This window comes from Phoenix dactylifera, chromosome 1 (assembly GCF_051530095.1).
Source record: "Phoenix dactylifera cultivar Ajwa chromosome 1, Ajwa_hap1_PhDact_Kaust_v1.1, whole genome shotgun sequence".
NCBI classification, from domain to species: domain Eukaryota; kingdom Viridiplantae; phylum Streptophyta; class Magnoliopsida; order Arecales; family Arecaceae; genus Phoenix; species Phoenix dactylifera.
Window position 1 is genome coordinate 11,091,461 of NC_143190.1, and position 24,166 is coordinate 11,115,626.

At 36.8% G+C, this 24,166-nt stretch overlaps 1 protein-coding gene across 2 annotated transcripts; it reads left to right on the forward strand.

Annotated features, from left to right (window-relative positions):
* The first annotated feature begins 1,336 nt into the window (after window positions 1-1,336).
* Window positions 1,337-22,475, forward strand: AUG3 (HAUS augmin-like complex subunit). 2 transcript variants are annotated; one of them, XM_008795808.5, is made up of 18 exons: window positions 1,337-1,695; window positions 2,808-2,844; window positions 4,421-4,524; window positions 5,683-5,878; window positions 6,972-7,038; window positions 7,227-7,330; window positions 7,772-7,856; window positions 9,719-9,776; window positions 10,372-10,503; window positions 11,650-11,719; window positions 12,606-12,663; window positions 12,756-12,811; window positions 17,790-17,942; window positions 18,197-18,308; window positions 18,405-18,546; window positions 21,194-21,269; window positions 21,888-21,983; window positions 22,229-22,475. In XM_008795808.5, the coding sequence occupies exons 1-18, from the start codon at window positions 1,520-1,522 to the stop codon at window positions 22,355-22,357; spliced, it is 1,851 nt and encodes a 616-aa protein (XP_008794030.2). In that variant the 5' UTR covers window positions 1,337-1,519; the 3' UTR covers window positions 22,358-22,475. The 2 variants fall into 2 exon arrangements, with proteins under 2 accessions (XP_008794030.2, XP_008794031.1); XM_008795809.5 differs by having other exon boundaries at window positions 1,337-1,669.
* Window positions 22,476-24,166: the final 1,691 nt, after the last annotated feature.

Consider the following 24,166-nt stretch of genomic DNA (forward strand, 5'->3'; position numbering starts at 1 on the left):
TTCCTCAATTTCTTTGCATAGTTGTTTCACACAGCATGAATTAATTTTCACTTCTTTTATTTTATCAAAACTCCTAGCATGCAACCAAAACACACCTAAAAGCAATGTCATTTGAACAATCTATCAATTAATATCATTACTAATTGAACATCTTTAGTGGTGCTATATTGTGGTCATCTTTCATTTATTTATTTTACTAGTTGCTAGTTCTACATGGAATTAGCAAATAATTTGCTGTCTTTGTATGCCTTATACATAAGCATATACATGCATGCATAAATACATACATATACACATATATGCATGTATCAATATATACATATATAATAGTGTTATGATAGATAAGAAGTAGTGTTATGCACAAATTAGGGCATAGGCTAAGGATAATTAGAGTACTAGTTAAGTCTTGCATCATAACTTAGCCTTCACATTGTAAAACTTTGCTTGCGAGTTAGCCTAGGTAACATGATACGAAAAATGATATTTTCCTTCCCCTTTTTTTTTGTATCTCCTCCTTTTATTCTTGTATTTCCTTCCCAAGACATGCATCGTAAAGATGAATAAATACTGTCTCACATATTTTCTCATTTCTTTCCCGATTTAACTCATGGATAAAATTTATATTTTTTCATACAATTTTTCTTTTTAATCTTAGTCTTGAATGCAAGGAGTTCAAGTCTATGCAAAGAGAAAAACCAGAGTAATTGGATGTAATTATTAGAAAAGAGTGCATATAGAACTATGACTTAAAACTCATTTGTTGTGTGTAGATGTGCATACTTCCACTTTCATGGTTTCAATTGTAGATGCATAGTTGTACTATATGCAATAGAATACAAGCAGATGAGACCTTCCTATAAACAATACTATCTATATATGTAATCTCATAAATACATTATCATATTAGCCAGTATTTTCATTTCCAACAAAAGAAAATCTAAGAAGAAAGGAAGGGCGGGGCTAGCCGTCCTATACTACATAGGGCGGTATGTGATTAGATATTTGCCAAACTATTTAGCTTGGAAAATAATTTGTTTATCTTAGCAACAAGCTTTGTTTGGCATCTCAATGCGATGGTTTCTATTCATAAGATAAGCATAGCTATTCATCTTCTGAGATAAATGATGTGGTGGCTATCTAAGTAAATAATGCCCTATATGGTGCACAATAAGCACAAAATAAAAAAATGCCTCCATTAATCCCAACTCAAAATTTTATTATAAAATAATTATATGTTACCGGGGCTTAATTGGGAGAAACTTGAAATGAATCCGGCGGATCATATGCCGACATAAATTCGAAACTCTATTTAACCACATAACCCCGGTTAGAACGTTAGCATCACAAACAATTCTCTATTAACTTCGTCGGCAAGCGACGACGGCACGAGCCCTTTCCCAAGAACGAAGAGATCGGCGCTGGCCGGCATTCCCGGTTCCCTTCTGCAGTGCCGAGAGCGAGGAAAGAGAGAGAAGAGAGGGAGCTTGACGGCCGGAGTCTCGGGTGAGGCTGAGAGGCGATGAGCGGCGCCCAGCTGTGCGCCGTCCTTGGGGAGTTGGGGTTCGACGGCCACGATGCGCTGGACCCGGACAGCTTCGAGTGGCCCTTCCAGTACGAGGAGGTCCGCCCTCTCCTCGATTGGATCTGCTCCAGCCTCCGCCCTTCCAATGTCCTCTCCCCCTCCGAGCTCGCCCAGTACCTCCTTCGCCTCTTTCCCCCATTCAAAATAAAAGGAAAAAGAATCATCTTTTCCTTGTTCTTTAGTATTCTTCTGGAGTTTTTAGTATTTTTCGTATCGTGCATCAAGATTTCCTGTTTCTTGGGTAATTGCGGTTGTGTGTAGGGAACTTTGGTAAAAAGATGTAATCTTTACGAGTCCTCTTGATTTAAACCGATGGAATAGTTCGCTATTGAATTTTTTTTATCTGTTTTCCCAAAATTAAGAAAAATGGATGGTCTTTTCTTTTCTCTTTAGAATTCTCATTTAGTTATTATTATTAAAGTATATGATTTCTTGCTTCTAGGGTATTTGGGGTTGTAGTACATTGAAACTTTGCGGAAAAAGTTGTTTCTTTAAAGTTTCTTTTATTTCGAATGGTGCAATTGGTAGGTTCTTGAGGTTTTTTTTACACGATTTATGAAATAAAAAAATAGATCATCATTTCTTTTCTCTTAGTGGTCTCATTTAGTTTTTATTATTTCAGAACAAGATTTCTTTTTTCTAGAGATTGTGGTTGTCCTATATAGTGTAATTTTGAAAATAAAAAATTGAAAATTCCGTCATTGCTTTTTATTTAGATGAATTAAATAGTTGGTTTTTGAATTCTTTATTATATTTTCATTTATGCTTTAGCATGTGGTGATAAAGAATCCAAGTTTGTAGGGCACTTGTAGACTGGATGATGGTGAAAGTAGAATCCTTAGAGAAGAGTTAAAATTTCCAAGGAGGAATATCTGGTTTCTTGATTTTTCCCCGTATTCTTAAGCAAGAAAGAACTTTTTATTTGTAGATTTCCAATGTTTCTGTGGTTTATCATGTTAAATATTTTTTTGTGTTCTCATATTATTTTTAATATGCAAAGATAAACATGTTTTTTTCTAGGGATTTGTAGAATGAGAAACAGTGGAAGTAGAAGCTTTAAGAAATATTGGAACTTTGAGATTAAATAGCTGATTTCTTGTTTTCTTTTTTCTTTTCTTTCATCAGTAGGAAACTCTTCATTTTAATATTTGCTAGAATGCTTTTGTACTTTGGCCTTGTTTTTACTTACATTTTCTAATAAATGTCATCATGATTCACATTGCAGGTATGAACAATTTCTACAGGATGGAAAGTTGCTGGAGGTACTGCATTGCCTTTCTTTCTGATCCTGAAAATATTCAGCTGGGATTGTTCTTTCTTAGTTTTTTTTATCTTGAGTTGGAAGTTTCTTCATTTTTTACATTTCAATAATTGAATTCTACATCATTGTGCTGGTCTTCTTTAAAATTGCATAGCAAGCAGGGAACACATTGAATATGCATGCATCATTTTTGTTGAATTGTAAAATTGATGAATCTGAATATTTGAATGTTTATTAAATGAGAAGTCCATCGAACTAATCGACATCTTTCATATTCACATCTCAGATGTTATAAACGGGCCATGTATGATGGTCTAGGGGTCTGCTCTGTACCTACTCTCGTTTATTAAATTCACCCTTCAACTGTATGATGCTACCAAAATACACACATATATTTTGTAAACTGAATTATAGAGTTATGAGATATGATGTATTATCTCTCTGCATATCTATATTCATATCTCTTTTATATTTTCCAAGCCATTTCCTTTAATTTAGCTTGAGCTATCTTTTTGGGCTTTAGATCATCAGGGTGTAAAGTGGACAATTGTGATGACTTCACTACTTAAAGGAAGAATTTACTTTCTTCATCAAGGCTATCTCAACATCCGAGAGGAGCATTTGCTAAACTATAACACTAATTCTACTGCATGTAAGGTCATGCAATTTTTCAAATGAACAAAATCTCACTTTAAAACTATGATAGGTTTTTGACCATTATTTGTTATCCAATATGATATTTCTGGACCCATCATGAATCTTCGATAATATGTATTGCCCGATATTTGGATACCTTAATGGCTGGTCTGTAGGCCAATTTTTAATCCAAGTAGGATTATATGATGGCCCATTAGGGTTGTTAACACATCCAAACAGTTGGACATGTATTCGACTTTAAAAATTATTCCTGTTTGACCTTTTTAACTTGAAGTTATCTTGGCCATGTAGGATTCCTATGCCATAAGTCGCTTCAGAGTTGACAACATTGTGTATACTCTTAATGTTAAGGCACTGATAAGAACTTCATACAACCCTCTGTCCTTTGCAAATTGTTGAACTTTTATCATGTCTTCACTTATTTCTTTATTTGTCAAAACTTGAAGAATGCATGAGGAAGCCATAGGGATTTATAGACTGATGATAAATAGTGACTTGACTGAGATAGTACGAACATGTTTGATGAATACCTAAGGAGCTTGTAATGCAAGTGGTTGGGATCTGTTTCAAGGCAAAAGAAGAAGATGATATGACCTTATGACTTGAATGGACATTTTGAAAAGGTTTCATAGATTTTGGTATTGAAATTGATGACACAATTATTAGGAATGAATGGCTAACATGGATTCATAGAGTTAACCCCAAATAGTTGGAATAAGCCGAGTCGCTTAAGGTCATAATGGTTTATGTTTCTCATTTGCCTTTTTTTTCGAATTGATGCCTCTTTATTTATATATTTGTTTATTATTTGTTTATATTTTTTAAAGCTAAACATATGTTATGTTCCGTATCAGTTCCATTTGTCCAAGATGCAACATTTCATGCACTATCTTGTCATATGATATGGACTCTTTTCCCAGGGAGAGGACTTGGATTCTGCTTTTGATAGCATTTCAGCCTTTTCAAGTAGGAGAGACAATCAGGAAGCAGTATTTGGTGCTGAGGAGAGACTAATAGATATCCGGTAACGTTCCAGTGCTTTGTCCTTTCTCCAATTAATTGCCTAAATTATATAAATTACCACTATGCCATGTTCCTAGTGCTCTCAAGTCTGCTTTGTTGACAAAGCTCCTTTTTCCATAGATTTTATGCATCACTGAATTTTCTTTTACTACTTTGTAGGTCAAATTTGTTGTTTAGTTTATATAAGTTCCATGCGGTTAAAATGTTTATGTCATCATACGGATATTTGTAGTTTGTAATGATTTTTTTGGAGGGCGATATTTGTGTCATATGCTGTCTTCCACTGTGATTGCATACTGAGTTTTCAGCAAAGCTTGATTCAGTAGACAGTTGAATACTGCATATGTAAAGCTTTACTCTTTTCCTGGAGTGGTTTTGAGGCTTTTCTATGAAATTATAAGTTTTCAGAGTTGTTGTTATTTTTGTTGTATGTTTGCAGCGTACTGGTGCAAGCTGGTGCATATTGGGCATACCCTACTGTAGCGGTACCCAACCAGTATGCTGTGCGCGTGGGGTGGGGTGGTACTGAATATCAGCATGCTAAACCGACCCCATACTGCGCATAACGACATTATAAGAAGATGGCACCAGTATAAGGTCCGTTACCGAGATTGCGAACCTTGTATTTAAAGATTCATCTCTTATATGTTGGCCTATTGCACAGTCCATGCTTGTGATATACCAGATATCGTTATTCCATGATTGTGATATACCAGACATCGTTAGAATTTGGAATAGTTGCTTCGCATTTTAAACAAGAAGGTCTTAAAGATTGTTAATGTCAAAATATGGTTTTCCTGATTAATGCACATCAAGACCTCATATTTATATTAACTTGAGGTGCCACAGCTATACAAGAAAACTATAAAAAATGGAGTTACTTAAGATATATAAGCAGAGGATTTTTTTTTAAAGAAGTATGCATTTCAAGTTTCTTATTTAAATATGCATTTTTTAAGCATAAAAGGTATTTTTGTAGCTGCTCTTCATCTATTTGATGTACTATATGTTGAGCTAACAATAAGTTGCAGGACTCAATCTATAGTTGAAAATATTTTTTCTAACTTCGTTTTCATCAACTAGCTCCTTGTCCTTTGCACACATAGTTCTAGTTTTTTTGGTAACAATAATCCGAAATCTTCTTTTATAATTTCTATAGGGAGGCAAAACTAGCTTACAAGGCAGAAGTTTTAGAATTGCAAAAGCAGCTTGCACGCCAGCAGTCGCAGTTTGATTTGCTAGCAGGCCAAGCTTCTGCTCTGATCCAGGGAAGAAGGGCTCGAGTAGCTGCAACATCTGCAGTTAATGGACAACTTATGGTGTTGGATGAGAAGCTTTCTGCTAGAAATTTGGAGGTAAACAATATCTTTTGTTAAAGATGTTTGCTTGTACCAAAATATGTTTTTTGTATTAATATTGTTGATGAATAAGTGGAGAACATTGCAAGAAATTCCGTTAAAACTTTATACAATTCGCAGCAACAGGAACAAATGGAAATGAACTTGATATGTTTTAATGTGGGAAGGTATCCAGGTCTAAATTAAGATGTTGAAGGATCACTGCAGGCTGGTATTGCTCTTGATGCAGTAGATCCATTACAAATACTTGTTGTTTAGCACCTGAAATCAAATATCTGCTATTATTTCAAAGAGTCTAATGCCATTGGAAATAGATCTTTTTACATCATCAAATGCTTAGAATTTGCATTAGTACAATGACTTCTTATCTAAAGTTATTGTCCTATGTTTATGCAAATTTATTTGTAATTTACTCTTCGTTAAATTCTTCAGGAAAGCATAAAGTATGTTCATTGAGTTTTTTCATGAATATTTTAAACTTTGGTAATTGGACATGCATTATTTCGTATCAAAATTTTATACTTTTGTTTCTTAGGCTGCGGTTGGATGCTGGTTAAGTGGTGGGTAAGGGGTGTTACTTGTTTAACCAGCCACACACCACTCAAAAAATGGTGGGTAACTTTATTTGGCTTAAAAAGGTACTTAACCTGGGCAACTTCAGGTCTGAGGGTGAAATAAAGTTAACCACACAGAGCTCTCTCTCTCTCTCTCTCTCTCTCTCTCTCTCTCTCTCTCTCTCTCTCTCTCTCCTTTTTCACTTTTTTCTGCAACTTTATCCCACTAACAATGGGAGCACCAACCAAATAATGAAAAACTTTATTCGCTGGTTAGCTCGTTAGGAAGTAGATACACATGGTTAAATCTGTTTGGGGAGTGGTTAGCTATACAACATCCAAACACAGCCTTAATGTTTTTAAATATTTTACTTTGGACTGAAACTTTCATGTTTCTGTTTCTTTTTGATGCACTGGGACCATGTTTCTTTGTTTAGCTTTGCATTTATGGATATAATTTGGATAGATTGTAAGATGCATGCTTTAACTTCTTGAATGCTTTATGAAAATCTTTTCCTCTTTCTTCTAATTTTCAGATGAATGCAGTTCTTGGAAAAATTGCCTCCACTGCTCAGGAGCTGGCTCACTATCATAGAGGGGATGGTATGCTTCTTCAAATCTGTCATGGATGTTGGACCTGATGCTACAACATGGATGCTTATTGACTGTCTTTTTTTAAAAGATCGAATTCTGTCATTTATCTTTTTGCAGAAATTTGCTAAAATAACATATGACTTGTAGAGGTTCATATATAGGCTTCTGATGAATCTTTAGTATGACCTCATATGCAGAGGATGGGATCTACTTAGCTTATTCTGATTTCCATACTTACTTAATTGGAGATTTAGCTTGCACAAAAGAGCTGAACCAGTGGTTTTCAAAGCAGTTTGACAAGGTATACTTCTTTTTCTTTTAAAATGATTCTTTTAAGCATTAATTTTTGATTAATTAAATCTTAACTTTCTCTAGGACACTAGAGATTTTATCTGTGGTCTTTTACTTACCTTATTTATTATCTGATTTGGCTGGGAGTGATTGGTAGTTAAGAAGCTCGATTTGCTGGGAGTGGTCTTTTCTTTATCTGAGAGTATAATATCAGATGGCTGCTAAAGTGAGGGATTGCTAAATTTGCATCCATAAGTGGAAATAATGGTTACAAATGTTGGAAGATAATCAATAGAAGATAGGATAGGCAACTGTGCTGGGATATGTGAAGATAAAAGATTTCTAATTAGAACTTTCACATCCTATTTGGAGGTTTCACTGCATTGTTTGAGTTTCTTGCAGAGTCGGCTACAAGTAACTTCATTGGGAATTGATATGTTTTTTCTAGCAGGGACCACTCCGACTTGTTGCTGAAGAGGGTAAATCTAAGTGTTCATGGGTGAGCCTTGATGATATTACTAATTGCTTGATACGAGGTATATATCCAGTCCCTTCTTACATGTTTTGCACAATCTTTTTTATTTGTTCTTTTATTTTTAATGAATTTTATACAACCATTATGAATTCTTCAGTTGTAATTATTTTGCAACTAGAAAAAAGACCACTTTGGCTGGTACAACTGTGTCGAAAATTAAACTTTTGGATTTTCTTTGAATTTGTGTCATGTCTTACTTTTTACATCTGCAAAAGAATTATTAGGAAGACATTACAAAGCTATAGGTGCAAGGTTACTGGTTATGCTGGGACATTTCCTTCAGCGGATATCTGTGTTGAGGAGGGTGCATGCAAGTAATTGAGGATCTGCTGTAGCAATCCTAACAAGAGCCAGTGATTGTGATTAGTCAATTAGTACCAACAAAATTACAATAACACTACTTTCACGAAGTTTTGGATACTACCATCAGAACTTCTCTTACTAGCATATGACAAAGTGCTAGGAGACAGCGTTAGTCTGCACTAATGGATGTCCACTTCAAGCAATACATGGGATATGTGCAAGTTTGAGGAGCGTGGGTATTCTTCAGTTTTCCCCCGAGACCTCTCTTGAGTTTTTTTGGGGATATCGCACAACTTTAACATCTCCTCATATTATCCTATGATCTTTAATATTTAGGTAGTGAAAAAGTAAGATAAATCTCTGCACAGATTGCCCTGAAATATTCTTTGTATACAGGCTGATTCTTGCCAATAGTCTTTTCCATTTAATTTAATGGATTTATAGCTGCTCTGCATCAGAAATCAATATTGTATTACCTTGAAGCTGAAATCAACTGCCAATATCTACACCATGAGTAGATGCAATGAAACCAAATCTTGGAAAAAAATACATACCCTTGCTAATTTGAACAGCACATGGTCACCTTCTTCATTGATGGCAAGAAATGAAATATTATTGCACTTTTAGATTTTTCTGCTAAATAAAATCATATAGAATGAATTTCAAACAACATCAATACTTTGACCTCTCCATATTCTCCTTTGACTTTTAACAAGAAATCTTCAACACAAGTAGTGCTGACATGGAACAGAATCATATCACTTAAAACATAAAAAATGAAAAAGGAAAAAGAAATCAGCTTCTGAATTGGTCTTCAGTGATATCCTAGATTTTTTTTTGGTGGGGGCAGGGGGAGAGGATGAAAAGATGATGCAAAATGCGAAAATAATGCGGACTGAAAGTAATCAATTATGTCATGAGATTAATTTCTGAGAGGTCTCAAAGGTGGCAACAAGCCAGACATGTTTAGTCTTGCAAAAATCAGATAACTGTATGTTTGCAGTCCTTTGAAGATAAAAATAAATACAACATTAAGGATGAATTTGTACAGATGTTAGAAGGAGGAAGAATATATTGGTGAGGGAAAGAAAGAGGCACACATGGTGGATTGGGAGGTGGGGGCTGCATGCCTGCATGGTTTAACTTCACATATCCTATGCTCCTCTCTTTTGATATATCGATTAGCATTGCTGCACTTGGTGTCCCGATGAACACAAGGGTTTTTCCACTAAGTTTATATTACAATGAGTATTGTGCCATGAAACTAGTAGCAAAAGCACATATTAGGGTCCAATTACATGTTAGAAGATAAGTAGGCTCTTCCAGATAAAGAAAATGAAAATGCCATTTGATTAATTGCTAGATCTTCATCAAAACTCAATTGTTTATTCACCTTATTTGTTTTTAAATTTGACCAGAATGCATCTAACTTGGTTAATGGACTTCTGCACATATACCATATGTGGTCTATACCAAATTATACATGTTTTTACTTGCATTTTTTTGAGCTTTTAAAGATCCTGGATATCACTTATCTTTTTCTTTGATGCTGCAATACAGGAGATTCTGAAAAATCTCATCATCATCGTGTAGCTGAGCTGCAACGGCTTCGCTCCATGTAAATACATTCTAGGGTTTCATTTCTTTTTTTTGCAGGGGCTAAAGTTGGCGTCACTATGTATAATCATTGAATGCTACATATGCAATATAACTATACAGTAAACATTGATATGGAAGATTGAAAGATGTGTGGATGTTTCACTTTTTTCTGTTTCTAGACATTGTAAAAACTGGATTCTAATATTTTTCCGTGAATTTTAGGAATCTGTCTTTTGATTGTTAAAAAAATTTCAGAGCTCAAAGTGCTTTATTTTTTCACTAGTTTTTGTTTCAGTTTTCTCTGAAATTAGTAAGTATTACTGTTCAACCTTTGAAAATATAACCAACATAATATTCCTGATAATAGGAGACAAGTGCAGATATTTATTTCAACATCTATATACTCTAGAACTTGCACTATAAAACTTGTTCCTTGGCGCCTGATGATAGCAATTTTGAGATGAAAATTATTCGGCTTTTGCTATTTTCGATCCCTCTCACAAAACAACCACAACTTGTTTATGATGCATTTGTTTTCTGCACTTCTTTTGTTTGACGTTTCATGACTGAAGCTGGTTATGTTTATACGACTTATGTATTTATAAACTTAACAGATTCGCGACAAGTGAAAGACAGTGGGTGGAAGCCCAAGTTGAGAATGCTAAGCAGCAAGCTATCCTGTCTATGCTCAAGTCTCAAATATCATCTGACGAAGCACACATTCATCGAGATATTCATTCTCTTAGGTATTTCTTTCCATCATCAATCTCTTGCATATGCTTTTCTGTCATTTTGCATTGTTTTTAAAGAGAGAAGGGGTGGGGGCTACTGTTTTTGTTACTCGGATTTTAATTATATCATATTATCGTTTTCTTATGGTTTTCCAGTATACAATTCAAAATTTGCTCTCTTTTTGCTCAATAATTTTATTGCTTTCAAAACATATTTCATAGACTTGTCATTAAGGTTTTGTTTTCCCTTGTTTCAGTGGTGCAGGTGAACCAGTTGTTTGTATTTAAAAATGCAGTACCTGGTCACCAGTTAGACTATTATAACGTTGTTATTTGACAGGTTTTTAAATTTATATTGATTTATTATTGAATGAGTTTTGTGATTGGAATTAACAATGCATAACATTTGGCTATAGACCTGGGTCAGTCTTTTTGCCAATGCTGATAGGCATGTCCATTTGATGCTAAAGATAAGCATACTAAAAAACACATTCTTGCCATCTTTGAATATATTGGATATGATATTGTGCAACAGATGCTGATCTGCATGTTTGTTTGTGGGAAGCTGCTATTCCTTTTTCTATGGCGGCGTTTTGGATCTTTATAATGTAATTTTTATAAGCTGGTAACCATATTGTCCATCAATCCCTATGTTGTAAAATCTATATTCTTGATAGTATCAGTTTGTGGTCCAAGGATTATGGACTGCCTTAACATAGTACTGGAGCAAGCCTCAAAATGTGAGGTTTCGGCAACTTTTGATCTTTTCGTGATTTGTATGTGCTTGTTGAACCTTTTTTAGTTCAGTTTACTTGCTCTTGATAGGATAGATGGTGAAAGGGTAGTGATAAGTCACCTTAAATGGGAAATGTTATCCTTTATTCTCCTCAGGGTTGTCAAGGGTAACGGCTGATATGTCAGTTTTTTGTACCCCTATAGCTGCAAAGTAAAATGGAACTCATGGTGTATAATGAAGAAACCTTTTTTCCCATTTCATTGGGATCTAAAGCTTGTGCTTATCTCGACAAGCTTTAAAACATATCTACAAGGAAAATCTTATTAAAAAAATCGATATTTTTGTGGAAGTTATGATTATTCTCTGCAGTAATATTATAGTCCCCCATATTGTTCTATTTACATGCATCTCCATCCACCCTGCAGGAGAAAACTTAATGAACTGGCAGCAGAACTATCTAATCTTTCCCGAAAAGAGCAGAAGTTCTTATCTGAGGTATACAGTTGACACTTGTCCATACTGCATATGGTGTATATGTGAACCATCATTATGACAATTAATTACTAAAAATATTTTAGATATGAGTTGTATATTTTTAATTTGGTGTATACTGCATATGGTGTATATGTGAAGCCTTCTAATATTTTTAATTTGCAAAAATGAGTTGTTTTTTATTGGAGCTTTTTCTTGTATATATAACAATTCTCTTTTTGTTTCATATTTCTTATACATTATGAAGTGTTGTTCCTTTAAAAAAAAGAAAGAGATACAGGCCACGGTGGTGTTAAAATCATTAGTTTTCAGTTTATTGTTGTACTTGCGAAGAGGATGCCAATCGATTACTATGATAATTTAATCCAATATTACATGCTAGCAGACTATAGGGCCAGCTGTTTCCTCTTTTAGGAAGTTGGGCGGGTCTGAAACTATTATCAATACTCCTGAATTGGACATAATAAAAAAAATTAATTTCCATTGAAACCTTGCATGCCTTAAAAGGATATTTTCTTTCAAATTGTACATTATCCTGATGTGCTTATTAAGCCGTGTATCGTATCTAGCTCCAAAGAACTGAAAATAGGCAACTACTTTGTCTTCTATTAGAAAAAAATCTTAGAATTTGCAATCTAAATGTAGCAAATTCATGTGAACAATGTTTTCTGTTTTTCAATTAGCCACTATCACTCTGAGCTGTTGCACTGTAAAAATACAATGTCATCTAGATGCATTTGTAAAAAGATGATGGAACTGGTGTTCCAGTTATACCATTGTTCATGCTTCTGGATGTGGAAGACTTGCTTTACATTTGCTATGCCCTTTGTTCTGGCTGTGTTTAATGTTTGTGAGTTCTAATCCCTTGTTGAATCCTTTTCCTTTCCAGACTATTCCAAGCCTCTGCTCAGAGCTTGCTCAACTCCAAGACACATATATTTTGCAGGGTATGCTGATAAGAGTTTCAGATCCAATATTAGCAGAAAAGCAAGGTTCAACATAATATTAGTATAACGTTTTTCTTATTTTGGACTTCTAGGGGATTACGATTTAAAGGTTATGCGTCAGGAGTATTACATTAATCGGCTGAAAACGGTATGCCTATTGACTACCTTACTTTGCAACTGGTGCCATGAAGTGAAAAACTTCACATTCTTTTAGATGAATATATTAAGCAATAATACCGTCATTTTGGCTTGTTATGGACAGTGACTTTTTACATTTAAATCTCTGGGTAGCTGTTATGACTTTTCACAAAATATTCTATGTTTAATCATTTGTGTTTGCAAACAATGCCTTCAAGGGCACTGTTGGTTGTTGTCATTTTGACAACATGCATATTGCCTTGTAATTTTGCATCCTATGTGCAGTTTCTTAGAGAATTGCTAGTCACCTATAAAGGATACCAACATTTTGCCTTCATTCTACAAGATCCTATGTTGTTATTCATATTTTGAAGGATTTAGGTGCTACGGTCATATGGCAAGAGGCAAGGTATGCCATCTCGGCACCGAGCCTCGTACTGGTGCTATCCTATCACCGTGTCTGCATGCTTGGTATGGGGGCTGGATTGATGTACCGAGTGTCGGTGCGCTCCTCATACCGTGTACTGGTACCGAACTGGTACAGTACGGTATGTTCCGTACTGCTCGGTTCGGTACGGTATATCTCGTACTGCTCGGTTCGGTACGATATATCTCATACTGCTCAGTTCGGTATGGTATGGCGTACCATGGTAAGAGGGAAACACAATTGCTGAATTAGAGTACTAATTTAGCTAGAAGACATTTGAAGAAACCAGCATAAGGGCCTGCAATCCCTAGTGAGCTGGTCAGCAAGTCAATTTGGATATGTCAGGTTTGGTTTTTCTAGGAAGGTGATGTATCTTAGCCTATGGGCTAAACAACCTCTACCTCCACCAAAAAAGAAAAAAATATGCTAAGCTGCTTCTTGTCATTTGCCTGTTGAACGTAGAATCTTGTAAAGTTGCAGACTATATCATAGAGATGGAATTTCTTTATTAATAAATAATATGACATTTTAATCGTGCGAACTTTTGTAGATATTGCTATCGAACTTTTTGAACCTTCCAAGGAACCTGTAATCTGGAGTTCTGTTCCACACAAGGAATGTTGAACCGGCCCGTACTGGCCGGTTCAGCCTGTACCAAACTGGTCCGGTCTCTGATCGGTCCGTTTCGGCGTTAAAAACGGTACTGGCCCGTACCGGTCCGTATTGACTTCCGTACCGGCCGGTACCGACTAGACCAATTTTTTTTTTGGATTTTTGGAGGCCGAACTAGTGGTACCGGTTTGATCCGGTACCAAACCGGTCCGGTGGCTGACCGATACGCCTACCGATATCGATTTGGCAATCCTTGGTTCCACATTGTCAACAATAATCTAATTGCTCTTTTTACTTTAAAAAGAAAAGAAAAAAATTCTATTAAAACATCTTAATTTTTAACATCTGCATAATTCTTCAAACTCCAGTTAGCTTTTCTGATGAAGTCTATATCTTGGAAGTTTTTGATACATTATATTTTATAGTAGTGTTCCTGAACTTATGTTGTAGAAATCTTTCTTGAAATCATTTGTTGATCTTCTTTGTTTTAACACAACAGATGGATCATCAATTTTTAATTTCATGATCTAGCAACACAAAATGCAAAATACTTTAAAACTTGCTTCTTGATCGCCATAAAACCGCTATACCTCCTAGATGAATTGTTACGCTTCGAACCCAGAGCATAACAGACGCCGCATACCTGTATGGCAGACCATACAGACATACAAAGCTACCGATCATATTAAAGCAATAATTCTTGAAAATTAATTTAATCAAGATTTTATACAAATAATTCTTACAATCAATTATTCCAAAGTGACATAAGTCAACATATGCTCAACTATTTATTCAAATAAAATGTTCTAACTAGTCTAAATAGTCTAACTAGAACTGAGAATATCTTCAGAAGATTTAGCGCACTCTCGCAAGTCCCGAGCAATCGTGAATCTGGATCTGAAAAATAGAGAAAGAAGAAATAATGAGCTACACTAGCCTAGTAAGCAACATAACACCCCAAAGTGTGATCTAAGCATGCCAAATAATTAGTTAAAAAGTAAGATATAGACTGAAAATAAATCAATTCTCGAATAATATATACATCTCTTTTGAAGTTTGCTATTATTTTCATAAACTGATATTAGAAACCCAACATCAGGCTATGGCCACATAACCCAGTGGTATGGGTCAGAATGCGCAAAGTGCCAAATACCACTAGTGGTTCGGTATTCAAATACTACTATTCTAATCACCAGTGGTTCGGTATCGAAACTAATTTCTTAGAATACAAGTCGATAGGACCAATGAATAATTTCCATTGTCGAAGTCAGATCATAGCTGTGCTGAAAATACATACATATGAAACAATTTTCATAATTTATCCAGTTATATTTTTCAAATTTTATGGCATAACACACAATATAGTTAAAAAAAGATTTACTATTATAACAAAAACATGCCTGACCTGTTTAACCAAGTATAAAATAGATATAACAATCGTATTCAATAAACTAATTATCATTTAACCAAAATTCGGAAAGCACACTTTGAAGCATTAGGCTACTTACCTCTTCTTGCTTCAAAATTCTACTTCAGGTAGGCGGGTCAGGTTCACCTATTTTAATATCATTAAAATACAATTAATTCTATTATTATCTTAGAAGCCAAGTGAAGTCAAAAATTAAAATACTATTGGAGAATACGATCTCATACCCAAATCAAGGCAAAGGAAAGGCAAGGTCGGTCAGGGGCGACTGCATGGGTTGGTCTGAACAAGGTGAACTAAACTGATCAAGGTGAGCTCTGATTAAAGTGGCTCAATAAAAGTCAAGGGTAACCAATTTTTAGGGGGTACCTGACAAGACTGAGGCACTGGGTCGGTATGTTGTTCGGGTATCGGGCCGGTTCAGGGCCTCCACCCAGGGTTCAACTTGAATCTGAGCAAAGAGAGTCAAGACTTTAAACTAAGATTTCTAGGTCTGGCTTAGAGAGAGAAAGAGGAAGGAGAGAGAGAGTCTTAGTCTGGGTTCAATCAGGGGTCTGGGTTTGGTCTATCATAGCGGCATAAATCATCACTACATATGGCCTATGGGCTAGAAAAGAGGAATTAACAACTAGACAAGAAAATCATTTTTTTTCTTCCCTCTCAGCCCAAAATGGGGATGAACGGGGAAGGTGGTTGATGGCTCGACGGTGGTGTGGCCTGCAGCGCAGTGGCGCAGCCGGCAACGAGGTGTCGTGGTGGTTCAAGTATGCACAAGGAGAAAACAAAAAAGGAAGAAAGGGAAGGGCATCGCCCCTAGCTGCCTAAGGTGGCAGCTCCCTCGGCCGAGCAAGAAGCAAGTCAAGGCGAGGGGCTTACCAGCAGACGAAGGCGGCGGTGGATCTTGCGACCGTGGCGGCTTCCGATGGGAAGAACATGATAGACCTCAGAATTGGGAAACAAAGCACACAAGGAGTTAGGGAGAGGAAGATGAGGTTTTGGGGCGGCGATCAACTGAGGTGGCGCGACGGCCACTGGAGACAAGGAAGAGAAAGGGAGGGAGGCTCGACAGTGATCAATCACCGAAAAAGAGGAAATTTAAAGGTGGGCTTTTGGAAAGATGAACTCGGCTTAACAGGAAGATAAGCACGATGAACCACGAATCTAGTGGCAGTTAGGAGTGGCTCGAACGGCCGAGCAGCCGCTCCGTGCCGGACTCCTGAAGTCCCCACCGACCACGGTTATCGTGGCCTTAACGATTCAACATAAGGGGGGATATTAGAGGATCGTGATTGTGTCCTCTGCTTGAGCCCCTTTTTTTTTGGAATCACAGATAGAATTCGGTTGGGCCTGCCGACTTCAGTCCAAAATGGCTTAATTGGGCCTGGTCTTACATGAACACATCCACTTAATGGTTTCAGCTCTCAGATCCAAATTTCACCTGACATATAAGCCTCTAAGAATGACATTAAGTTTGATATAGTGCAATGCAAAATCCACACTTCCATCAGTCCATGTTTGCCTTATAGCACTTAAAATTACCTATCTATTGGGCCTTACAGAATTGTATTCATATGATGCAGACATTGTCAGATTTTTGTATGATTTATGGTATCCTTCAAGTTTGTGATGAATTCTACACATTGCAATTGCTTGATGGACATCATTAAGCTTATTCTTAGCATTATAAGGAGGGCTTGTACTCTAACAAGTAGCTGAACTTCCTGACGTATTCTTAATGTTATGATCAGAACATATTTCAGTTTCCAAATCATGATCTGATTCATTTCACCATGTCCTTAGTTTTTTTTTTGAGGGAATTACTAGGGCTTTCTCCGTGATCGGTATGTCATCAATGGGAAGGCAGCTAGTATTTTCTTTCATTCAGTTTTTTTTTTTTTTTTTGAGGAGGACTAACATAGTCATGTTAGAAGGCACTTGCCTATGTCCATTTATCCCTTTTTTGTTATATAGAGATGCAAAGTTTACATATTTTTTAGATATTAATCAGTGATGCAGATGGTTGGATGCAAATGGGTTGTATACAGTAGTATGAAAATATGTACGTTTTGTCAGACTTGTTAGCACGTCAAAGCAGAGACTGTCCAATATAAAATTGCATAGTTATGTGCACGCTGGATGAAGGGGTTACTTGTTAGTTTTCTTCTATCTTCTTGATAAATTATATATGGTTTTTGTCAGTTATTCTAAGCTCAGAAATGTCAAAATTGAGATGCAACATCTTCAGAGCTTTGAATTGCTTTTTGTGGATTGTCTTTTTGCAATTTTAACCAATATTTTAGTGTATACCACACTAGTTTCACCAATCCACCTCTTTTATTTTCTCATTGGTTTTGGAATGAGATTATCTTTCTTGGTTTGCCTTCTGTTCTCTTCTAATGCCATTTCATTCTTTTATCTTGAAATAGATATTCTACCAGTTATGTTTGTCATGAGTGTCATAATACTAGTTCAGCAAAAAAAAAAAAACTGTGGAACTTACTGCAGCATTCTCTTCTTGTGCAGTTCATTAATCATCTAGTTCATCAGCTAGCTAGACATCAGTTTTTGAATATAGCTTGCCAACTGGAACGTAAAACCATACTTGGTGCACACTCCTTGCTTAAGGTGATTGAATCTGAGCTGCAGGGCTATCTTTCAGCAGCCAATGCTCGTGTGGTATGCACCTATCTGGTTAAGACTTGTAGCATCAATGTTTTACTGTGCCTCCTCATGTTTCATGCATCATATCTTGAAGAAGGCCTTTTTCTCTTCTTATATGATTGCCTTTTGTTTTTCCTAAAAGCCTGCTGATCTTCTTTCATGGGCATCACTTTGTTATTGTCTTCTATTTTCACATAGTTGCATCATGTAACATCTTCATCCAGAAGGAAGCTCTTAGTGACCGGAAGAGTCTTTTGTTAACATCATAGGGTCATTGTCTATCACTCATTCAAGCTGCATCTGAGGTACAAGAACAAGGGGCAGTTGACGACCGCGATACTTTTCTGCATGGTGTCCGAGATCTTCTGAGCATTCATTCTAGTAAGTGCATGATATTATGATAGTCTTTACTGACTTGAAGCATGTTTATTTGGTTGTGCACCTTTCTTTAAGTTGGTTCGTACATTTTCTTTGCAGATGCTCAAGCTGCATTACCAACATATGTGTCAGCACATGGAATAGTTCAGCAGATATCAGTGTTGCAGTCTGACTTGCTATCTCTTCAATTGGAGCTTGAAAATTCTCTTCCAGAAGACCGAAGAAGATGTATCAATGAACTGTGAGTGATCATTATAGATCTCGTGCGGATGACCTTAATTATTGTCATTCTTTTGTGAAATACCCCTTACAGAGTAATGATCGTTTTCCCCAATTTTCCTTATTTCAGTTCTATGAGTTCCATTGTTTGAAATTTTTTGTTTGCCAGTTTTGTTGTTGCACACTTTACAAGAATTGTTTCTACACAGTCTTATTTCCACTGCTATGATCAGACACTATGTACTTTCTCACATGGTTGTTTTTTTTGGTTAAATGCCATATGGTTGTTTAATTATAGATTTTGTTTATTTCATCTTCTTTCATATTCCTCTCTGGAGGACTAATGCTGCCCATGGATCCTAGTTTATCATTGTTGTGTGTTTGGGCTTCTTTGTCCACCATATCTAGAATATTGTAGAACAATATTATATTAGAATCATGTTCCCAGAGCATCACTCATACCAAAAACATATGCCCCTGCCATCCACCCCCACCACCAGAACTTGCAGAAAACTTGGATTTTTTTTTTAAGATGACAACTCTCTCCAAATAACAGCAGGTTGTGTATTGACAGGCTGAATTCCTATATTCTCTTACCTTTACCCTATTCCTTCTATGACAGTCTTAATAGCTTAGATTTCTGCTCCCCGAGGTTCCAGTCTCACAGCCACCTGACTGCACAAGTTTGTTCATACTTTAAGAACTATGATGGTCAAACTTCCATTCTTTTTAAGTCATATAGACTCTTCTTCATTGAACTGTCAATCTTCTTCCATTCCTCTAAAAGAAGTTTCTTTAAAGCTTTTCTCTCTACACCATTTGAAACCTTTAGATAGAATTACATGCAATTATAATTTGAAGCAACAATATTAAAGTTAAACATACCTCCAGACAAGCGAAATTTGCTTGTCTGCATCAATTATTTTGGTTCATATTTTTATTACGATACAGGGTTCCAAGCCAGTTCAAATTCTAAAGACCGAAATTCAGATTGGACAACCAATGAAGTTCGTTCTCATTAATCCCTCAGTCCTCAGGCTTAGACATGTTGGCGTCAATTATCGAACTTTGAAAACTGTAGAGCACAGTTTGAGCTCCAAATTGGGTTACATCCTACATGTGCACGTGATTAATGTGTTATCTATTAACTTCTAGGATCATATGGATGGGAGGGAATCATGTGATGAGCACCAACTCATTAGTTCTGTTTAGCAATTTATTATGATCTGACTGACCAGCTGGAAAAGAAAAAGGACAGAAGATAACAGAATGGGTGTCTATAGGAGGCACCATAACATGCAATTCTCAAGCAAGGCCCTTTTAATTAAAATTATTTCTGCTCGCTCAATGCATTTTCTTGATATTACCACCATATGGATAAGAAACCCTGTGGTGCCTTACTATAAGCATTTGCGAAGTCCGGCTTACATCTTATGCCAGCTTCCTTGTGAAAGAAGATGCAAATATTCATGAGGTTTTGCAGATCCTTCTAAATGTTTTTCCTTTTGAATGAGTATTTTGATTCAGGCTCATAATTTCATCAAGAACCATGAAAGATATGACTCTTATACACTATAATTGGCCTTAGGCCACACACTGTCAACATTATTCTTTTTCAATTGGTTAAACGCCTCACTAAACTGCTTGCATTCATGCCATCCAGCTTATATACTTAATTTGGTCTAACATAATCTGATAACATAAATGATAAATTAAAACTAGCTGGCAGATTTGCTGGTGCTCGCCTGTGTTGGACCTTGCCATCGCATCTAAGCAGACTACATCGACAAAACTGCTTAGAATATACTAACTCAAGAAATTTCATGCCCTCATCCTTTATCATGACTGTATTTTCGTTTTTGCCCCCAACCAACAACAATCAATTGTTTAAATCAGGCTTTCCACTATTTGCTAGCTTAATTTTGAAAAATCCAGCATTGACTTCCTTCACACGTGATTCTGGCTCTCTGTTTTCACAAGACTTATTATGGTCATTTCTTTTTATCCTTTGGACTCTATCCTCCCTCAAAGCGAGCTTTTGAATTATTTCGAATATGTTCACTTATTTCCTCAATATTGTTAGAAATTGCTTTAGCACTGCATTTCTCTGTGCTTAGGAGTTTTTAACCACAATCTTTACCGACTTTTTAACAAACCTCACCACTAACAACCCCCCCCCCCCCTCTTCTTTTTTTTTTTTCTTTTGGCTTGAAGTTGCCTTGACCCACAAGTCACTCAGCAATAGATAACAGGAATATGACATGAACCAGGCTAAAAAACTAGAAAACATGCCGATCTTAGAAAAAGCATATTTAGCCTTAGTTTTGACTTGTTACAAAGTCATGCAAAGGTGCATCAGCAATTTGTATTTGTTAAGGCAATTGTCATGTCTTTGCCACGTTAAATCGATCTAGTTATATACAGCTCTTATGTTTTGGTCATAATTTTGTAGAATATTGGGTTAGAAACTTTTTCAGCAGTAGATTTTTCTTTGTCATCATAACAGCATTTGCCTCCTTGTGTGTTTCATTTAGCCATCACACCTGCTAAGTGGTTAGGTTCAATTTAAATTGTTGAATATATATTTTGGTTTTGTACTTGCTAGTGATGTTTACTAAATTCACATTCAAAGCAAACATGTAATTTCTCCTTTTCATTTTATGTGACAGGTGCGCACTTATTCAAACTCTAGAGCAGCTTTTATATGCATCATCAGCAACAGCAGAACCATTATTGACACCTTGGGTACGTGCTTTGCTTACTAATTTGCGTGTTGTATCCTTTGTCCTTTTATTGTTATTAACCCTTCATTTATAAAATAGAGGTCATTATTTCTTGACTGTGAAGTATTTCTTTCCTATTAATTTGATATTTGTGGAGTTCTAGAGATGAGATTTAGTCTCCTTATGATAATAAGCCATGATTAACATGGCAGCAGGTTTAACAGCCAACATCGCAGTAGCAAAAAAAAAAAAAATCATTACTACTAGTATGATAAAATCATTAGATTTTAATTAGCCTTATACTGGTCTTGTTGCTAGTAGACAAGAAGTTTCTTGGGTGTGGGCATTACTGTGGCTAATGAAGCTGAGATTACATGTGCTGCCTCTGGTTGTTCTGACAACATATACTTGCAGTATACATAAGTTTTAAGATGTGCAACCTATTTAGCATGTTTATTACATTTTCTAAAGTCTTAATTTATCGGCTTCCTTCTGTTATATTTGGTTATGTTTCTATGTTTGCTATGACTATGTTTCTGTTTGGTATTCTGGCTTAAACATTACCAATCAGCTTCTTGTATCGGTCCTTCTCAAAGAATTTCATTCTAACCTGATGGATATGCTTCTTTTTGCATGGCAGCCTCTAATACGAGCACTGGATGATATGGAAAAGGTCAACTCACAAGTCTCTGCTTTTGTTGAAGAAGTAACAGAGGCTCATCGTCAGAAGGCTGAGGTGATTCACTTTGCTTTAGTTTGTTTCTGCACATGCTTTACATCTTCTAATCGATCTTTTAAAACTTGATATCATGAATCCATATATCTTAACCCGGTTGCTCCAGAACTTCTGAGAGAGCTATTGAAGAATTTTTAATAGAAAAGAGAAGTAAATATTGCAGTTAGTGCAGTTTGTTCCTCCCTAGTTTTATGCTCTCAATGCTCAACATCTCATAAGTATTTGACATTTTTTCAATCATCTAGATTGTGAAACATCACCCGCATGAGGTGGGGCGGGAGAGGCAGGTATTTGTTGATTTTTTCTGCAACCCTGACCGGCTAAGGAATCAAGTCAGAGAACTCACTGCTCGCGTCAAAGCTCTCCAAGATTAAGCGTTTGTATATGGCATCCAAACAGCTTTTCCATGTTACAGATCTATGCTTTGCACATCATGGGAGTAAACCTAAGACATTATCTATTACTAATTGATGTTGTTACCAGGTTTATCCATTCCTTTTCAACTGTTAATCAATCTGTGTTGCAGGCCTGGCTGGTTAGTTGATAATTATGGAGAAATTTCTGCAATGCATATAATGGATCATTCTGCAAAGGGTATTGTTAATTTGTTTTCTAGGAATGACTCTAGATAGGTAAGTTCATGATTGTACATGATGTAGAATAGTGTTGGGCATCGGGCCGTGCCGGGCCGGCCCGGCCCAGGCCCACCGGGCCCAAGGTCTAAACGGGCTGTGCCTGGCCCGGCCCGCTTATGAAGCGGGCCGTGCCGGCACGGCCCGTCGCGGGCGCAAAAGGAAGCCCGGCCCGGCCCCCGGCCCGTCTATTGGCGGGCCGGGCCGGGCACGGCACGCCACGGGCCGTGCCAGGCACGGCCCGTAACGGGTGCAAACGGGCCGTGCCAGGCACGGCCCACAACGGCTCCAAACGGGCCGTGCCAGGCACGGCCCGCAACGGTGAGGGGTGAGGAAAATAGCCGTTTCCAACGGCTATTTTGGGAAAAAGTCGGTTTTACTTAAATCTTTCTGTTCAAGCTGGCATGGGTATGATTCAAGATGTGATTGGTAAAATTAGAAATGCAGTTTCTTTTATTCATGCTTCAAGATCAAGACTTCAAGAATTTAAGGAACTATGTATAAATCATGGTAAACATTTTAAAAAAATTTAAACTTGATGTAATTACTCGTTGGAACTCAACATATAGCATGATACATGATGCATACCCATATAGAAACTTATTAAGTGCATATATTAATGATCGTGGATTAGGCTTTACATTGACTGAAACTGATTGGAATAAAGAAAAAATTTTGGAAGATTTTTTGCATAGTTTTTATAATGCTACCAATGTTCTTTCTGGTATTTATTATCCAACTTCATGTTCATTTTTACAACAAGCATATATAATTAGTCAAAAATTTGCAGAACATAGATATGATGATGTTTTAATGCCTATTATTGACCTAATGGAATCTAAATGGAATGAGTATTGGGACAAGATATGTCCTATGCATAACTTAGCTGCTGTATTTGATCCTAGAGTTAAATTAAATGGCGTGCTAATTTTATAATTGTACATTTTTATTGTATTCTGGAGGTCAGACCAAGGTCCAAACCTCGGCCCTTTCTTATTGTATTCTGGAGGTCAGACCAAGGTCCAAACCTCCCTTCATGTACCATTTTGATTTAAATTAATAAACTGGTAGGGGTCTATGCCAAACCCCCCACCATTAAGATGGCTTTATATTCATAAATCCTTAGTTTTCAATATTTATTAATTTATTAAAAAAATTTATGAAGCATTAATTTTTATCGGGCCAGGCCGGGCCCAGGCCCGCGGGCCAGCCCGGCCCAGGCCCTGATGGGCCGTGCCGTGCCTGGCCCGCGGGCCTAGAGCGGGCCGTGCCGGCCCAGGCCCGAAGCGGGCCGTGCCTGGGTCGGCCCGCGGGCCAGTAACCTGTGACCCGGCACAGCCTCTTTAAATGGGCCGTGCCAGGCACGGCCCTCTTCGTGCCGGGCCGTGGGCGGCCCGGCCCAGTGCCCAACTCTAATGTAGAAGATGCTATATGAACATCACTTTTTTTTTTGTTGGCTAAATTTATATGCTTTTAAGTTTGCCAGTACATTATACGTCCTTGCATGCGGCGAGCTCGTGATCAGTTTTTACATCCAAAACAAATTATTAA

Excerpts from the sequence above, each read along its gene's own strand:
- AUG3 (XM_008795808.5), top strand. The coding sequence starts at position 1,520 with ATGAGCGGCGCCCAGCTGTGCGCCGTCCTTGGGGAGTTGGGGTTCGAC. Across the intron at positions 12,664-12,755 it reads AGACACATATATTTTGCAGG|GGGATTACGATTTAAAGGTT; the intron begins GTATGCTGATAA and ends TTGGACTTCTAG. Across the intron at positions 21,270-21,887 it reads AACCATTATTGACACCTTGG|CCTCTAATACGAGCACTGGA; the intron begins GTACGTGCTTTG and ends TTTGCATGGCAG.